The sequence below is a fragment of the Pelophylax lessonae genome (genome assembly GCF_965119305.1).
Source record: "Pelophylax lessonae genome assembly, chromosome: 5".
Taxonomy (NCBI): domain Eukaryota; kingdom Metazoa; phylum Chordata; class Amphibia; order Anura; family Ranidae; genus Pelophylax; species Pelophylax lessonae.
Window position 1 is genome coordinate 322,813,297 of NC_138772.1, and position 5,930 is coordinate 322,819,226.

Here is a 5,930-nt window from a genome sequence, read left to right on the forward strand (position 1 = left end):
CGTGCGCAAGTTAGGTATCTATTTACTTGGTGTAACATTATTCACATTTTACAAAAAAATTAGGCTAACTTTATTGTTTTGCTTTTTTTTTTAATTCATGAAACCTTTTTTTTTTTTTAAAAACAAATTTGAAAAAATGCTGCACAAATACCATGTGACATAAAAAGTTGCAACCACCGTCATTGTATTACCTAGGGTCTCTGCTAAAAAAAACATATATAATGTTTGGGGGTTCTGAGTAATTTTCTAGCAAAAAAAATTATGATTTTTACATGTAGGAGAGGAGTGCCAGAATAAGCCCGGTATGGAAGTGGTTAAAAAGGAAAATCATTTTTTCATAACATGGCTTGTGTAGGAATTGTATATGCTTTATTTTTTTATTTGCTATTTTTCCCCCAATAAAGTAGAGTTGCTCTTTACATTTTTTCTTTACTTCTAATTTCAATGCAATTTAAAGAAATTGGACAAATTTCACCAAAATGTCTTGATTTATATTGAAACTTTGGTGATGCAAAAACTCTCACCCTAACAGCAGCCTTCTAAGTCCAAAGGTCTGATCAAAAATAAAACTATGTTAGAATGTATGATTATGTATTATCATATTGCTGACAACTGTATTTTATTTCTGCAATGTGACAAAATAAAAAATAAGAAAAAAAAATAAAACGGTATTTGGAAGTGAGAGCTAGTAACATTATACTTACTCAAAATATCGAAATTTTAGTAAAGCAAAAACTCTCACCCCTAACAGCAGCATTCAAAGTCCAAAGGACTGATCAAAAATAAAACTGTATTGGAATGTATGATTTTATATTTTCATCTGCTGACAACTGTATTTAATGTCTGTAATGTGCCAAAAATAAAAAATGTGAAAAAAAAATAAAACGGTATTTGGAAATGAGAACTAGTAACACTATACTTACTCAGAGCTGAAATTAATATTTTACATTATTATTTTGTGTGTATTTTTACTGGACTAACATTTTATTTGGAAAAAAAAAAAATTAGATCTTTGATTTTCTTGAGAAGAATTGCTGTATAGCATTAAGCACATCCTCAGAGCTTGCTCTTTTATTGAGAAGTTCCGTCTCTTGTTTACATACAGCGTGAAGTTTCTCTTTATCTACACTGCGAACCAACTGTTTGGAAAGAGCCAGACACTAATAAAAAAAAAAAAAAAAAAAACAGCAGTTAATTTGTTACATCCATCCACAATATTATTCTAGTTCACATTTTTCTGTATAATATTTGTGATATCAATAATTAATAACAAATGAGGTGGATGGTGGTTCCCCCATGCCAAGACATTGTATTCTGACATCAGTCAGTGCAGCTGATCGGCTGCAGCTGCTGATCGATAAAAATTGTCCAACATGTCAATTAAACGATCAACCTCTGTTGAGTGGGAGCAGCCACACACTGATTAAAATTTGGCGGGTCCCTGCTGAACCAGTCAAACTTCGATCAGTGTATGGCCAGCTTTAGCAGAGCAGAGAACTATAATTTGCTTCTTATATGCTTATATCTTAATACAAATATATAGACTGAGATTCTATACATATTCTCTTAGCTTATCCTTTAACTGATTTTCCCATAACAGTTGCTTATGAAGAAGGATATGCTTACAAATTATCATAAAATATGAAAATTTATTTGCTTCATTGAACCCACCAAGAAGTTCAAGAATACCGCACATAGTGTTAAACCTTATTGAAGTCTATAGGAGCTGAATCCTGGTATTTTTCTGTGGCCTTTTTCAAGGCTAATTTTCAAGCTTTTGTTAAAGGGCATGGGTAACTGGGAATTTCCATGGGCACCAATGCAAAAAAGAGGGTGTTTTATTAAAAATACACAAAACAGTTAAATGCCATGCTTTGGGGGTGTCTTAAAGCTGCGTAAAAAATAGTAAAGCAGTACGGATATCCTGTACTTTTTTAACCTGTTACAGATAACTGTACACATCTACACTACTGTGCTAAATTTTTAGGTAGGTGTAAAAAAAATGCTGTAAATTAGGAATGCTTTCAGAAATAAGAGTCTTATTCATTTATTTTTATTAATTAAGAAAATGGCAAGTAAATGAACTGAAGAGAAATTTAAATCAGACCATCCTTTGTCTTTAAAACAGCATCATTCTTCTAGGTACACTTGTACCCAGTTCTTGATGGAACTCGGTAGGTAGGTTGTTCCAAACATCCTGGAGAACTAATCACAGATCTTCTCTGAAAGCAGATTGTCTCTTCATGTTATCCCAGACAGACTTAACGTGGAGATCAGGACTCTGTGGGGGCCAAACCATAATTTCCAGGACTTCTTGTTCTTCTTTACACTGAAGATAGTTCTTAAAGACATTGGCTGTATGTCCGAGGTCGTTGTCCTATTGCAGAATATATTTGAGGCCAATCACACACCACCATGCTTTACTGTTGCCTGCAGATGCCCATTATTGTACTGCTCTCCAGCCCTTCGGTGAACATACTGCCTCCTGCTACAGCCAAAATATTTCTAATTCATGTTGCCCCAATGAAGACGTTCATTAGAATGAAACGTACGTCAGGCGGTAGTGGTAGCAGTGACGTTTATCGTGTGTTAGGACGCCAGATGCTGTGTGTAACCAATTTGCCTATAATATTCTTCTTTCTTGTAAGTACATGTCTATACCAATAAATTGCTTTTTATGGATATCTGTGCAATGACTTGTTACTCCTTTTTCATGTTTGACACAATGAAGTGGAGTGTGGATTACTAGCACAGCTTGATGTTATGGAGATGTGGTTTATCCATCCATACTGAGAGCCTGGATTTGCTAAGAAAGTGTCATCCAATAGATGAGGCGATCTTTATTTACATTAAAAAAGCTGCAAAAAGGCTGTGTTAGACCTGCAAAGGGCGATACATCTGGTAAGAGGCACATCCTCTTTTGTGTGCAGTGGAGCACGGTGTATTTAAATAGGTTCACAAATATATTCAGGAAGAATCACCTCTGAATGGTTGTTGGGAATCTATACCTGATCACACTATCTGTGCATGGGACTTTTTTCATCCATTTATTTAGCCATAGACTCACTTTTGGTTTATTTGTTTCACTTTGTTTGTGAAAAACAAACTTTTTAAATGATAATAAATTAATTTTTGGACAAGCGCATTTACTTTCTATACTTTTTACATTTTAAACTCATCAAACTCAAGTTTTGACTCATCAGTCCAAAGCCCCTGCTGTCATTTTTCTCATAGTTCCTATGTTTTAGTGCATAGTTGAGTTGCTTAGCCTTGTTTGCACATCAGAGGTATGTCTTTTTGGCCACAATTCTTCCATGAAGACCACTTCTGGGCAGACTTCGGAAAACGGTAGTTGGGAGTTCCACTGATTTCTGCCATTTCTGTGCTGATGGTACTGCTGAACATCCTCGAATGTCAAAGGTAAGTAAGCATGACGTGTCTTTCATCTGCTGAATGAGGTTTCCTTGGCTGACCACTGCGTCTACAGTACCCAACATTGCGCATTTCTTTGTGCTTTTTCAAAGGAGCTTGAACAGCACATCTTGAAACCCCAGCTGAAATCTTTGCCTGGGATAGATTTTGCTGATGCAATGTAACTACCTTGTGTCTTGTTGCTGTGCTCAGTCTTGCCATGGTGTATGACCTGTGATTTGAAACTGTCTTCTACAACCTCACCTTAGTAGCAGAGTTTAGCTGTTCCTCACCCGGTTTTAAGCCTCCTACACAGCTGTTTCTGTTTCAACCTAAATATGAAATTGACGATCATAAGCACCAACTTGGTATAGTTGGTTAATTATACACCTGACTCTAATCCTTAAAATTTCCTGCCTTTATGTACAAATTGATGTTGGTTTAAAGCCAAAGGGTAGTGGTACCAAATATTGACTTGATTTAGATTTTTCTTCTGATCAGTCATTTTGCTTTTTGTAAATTGATCAAAATAAATATTTCATATATATATATATATATATATATATATATATTTATTTAAAGCATTCCCAAGATTCTGTAGTGTCAGGATAGTGCCTAATGCAGATAGAGTGAAGACAGAGGAGACAGAAATCACATTAGGTGCTTTGGAGTGAGGCTAGTACACACTATAGAAGGATTTGCTCTGTTAATTTTTCATTTCCGAGGTTTACAACCACTAATATAAAAACTTACATCTTTAGGAAAGGTGGCATAAGCTTTCAGCCTTGCCCAAACTTCCTGCTGAAAGGTACTGTCAGGAAAAACTTCAGTGACCAGTCCAAGGTTACAAGCTTCACGAGCCGTTAGCGTCTTGTTGAAAAGTAATACCTCAATAGCCTACAGGAAAATACATGAAAGTATGTGTAGTCAAATTATTTTGTAAGAATAATGGTCTGAGAACTACGATTGCCTTGCAAAGGGATAGACAGTTTATCACACTTAACAATCTTCTATAAAGAAAAAAAAGAAAAAAAAAAGAAACATTTATGCAATTAGACCATCATTCTTTCTACATGTAAAACAGGTGTCCACACCAGCTTAATGCATTCTAAAGGGTGTTCATGATGCCAAAATGCTCTGGGGCTCACTCCTTGATTTTAATTGCATATTCTTCTAAGCTATGATGATAATGTCTGAGTTTACTTTATAAACTTAGGCTTTGAGCAGACATCCCAAGTCTCCTGCGACTTGCAGGAGTCTCCCGCCTTTGGCCGGCGGCTCACGGACACCCGCAAGTGCTGTGCGATCTCCCGGCTGCCGTAAGAGACTTAGGATGTCAGTGACAGAGCCGCTGCTTCCTGTATAGTTCCGGCTCTGTCACAGGCGGAGTTATATGAAATGCACTCTGCCTGTGACAGGAGCCATACAGGAAGCAGCAGCTCTGCTCTCTACTGCAGCCGCTGCTTCCTTCAGCAATGTGTGGTAACATTTTCATTTCAAGAGGAATCTGCAAGCTAAAGAATAGACACAACTCGCTGACTTTTCTAGCACCGAACGCTGGATTTCTTTACATCCCAAGAAAAAACTTAGATGTGTTTGGATCCTTGCCAATGCAAAAAAAAAAAAAAATTAAATATTGTGAGAGCAGGAAAATAATGACATTGAAAATGGTAAGAGTACCCGCCAGCATTACCAGCAAGCAGTAACCGCCAGCATTACCAGTCAGCAGTACCCGCCAACACTACTTGCCAGCAGTAACTGCCAGCATTACCAGTCAGCATTACCAGTCAGCAGTACCCGCCAGCAGTACCCACCAACACTACTTGCCAGCAGTAACCGCCAGCATTTCCCACCAGCAGTACCAGCCAGGAGTAACTGCCAGCAGTAACCACACCAGCAGTAACTGCACCAGGAGTAACCGCACAAGCAGTCTGCAAAATAAGTAGAAAAGGTATGTGCATTAGCCTGTGTAAATTGTTGCAATGTTTTTTAATAACTAGTTGTGTTTTGTCATAATCTGTCATGTCCTTGTTCATACATGTATGAATAAAGACATGACATTTTCTGGCTGCCTAAGTCATATGTGCTAGGGGTGCATCTAGCCCCCAGCACATAACTGTAAATATCCCACCATGTGCAGTGTTTCTGACTCCTACCACCATCACCACTTCAAATCACTGAAGTGGTCATGGTGGTTAGAGTGTTCCTTTAATACCTCTCAGAAGAAGTAAACCTCTGTATACTGATTCTATTTAATTTCATCATCTTCTAGTTGTGTTAAATTAGTACGGGTGGAAGGAGGGGGAGCAGCGGCACGGGAAAGGCGTGGCTGTGTGCGGGGGGGGGGGGGTTGCGGTGGCGGCGTGAGGGGGGCAGCGGCGGTGGTGCGGAGTGCAACCTCCCTGGAATGAGTCTACCACCTCCGTGAAATTCGTTTATGCAGGTTGGGATGGCTGTATGAGCCATAAAGAAAGGGTAGACTACAGACACAAGTTACTTGAGTGCCAGTGCTGGATAGT

The 5,930-nt window shown here is 38.1% G+C and overlaps 1 protein-coding gene across 1 annotated transcript in view; it reads right to left on the reverse strand.

Moving 5' to 3' along the window:
- Positions 1-939: 939 nt before the first annotated feature.
- ECI2 (enoyl-CoA delta isomerase 2) overlaps positions 940-5,930 on the reverse strand; it is a 111,581-nt gene continuing 106,590 nt past the window's right edge. The window contains exons 17-18 of the mRNA XM_082258953.1: positions 4,165-4,308; positions 940-1,160 (exon numbers count right to left, since the gene is read on the reverse strand). Of these exons, the coding sequence (XP_082115079.1) occupies positions 1,005-1,160; positions 4,165-4,308 (300 nt within the window). The 3' untranslated portion in view covers positions 940-1,004. The remainder of the gene's footprint in view (positions 1,161-4,164; positions 4,309-5,930) is intronic.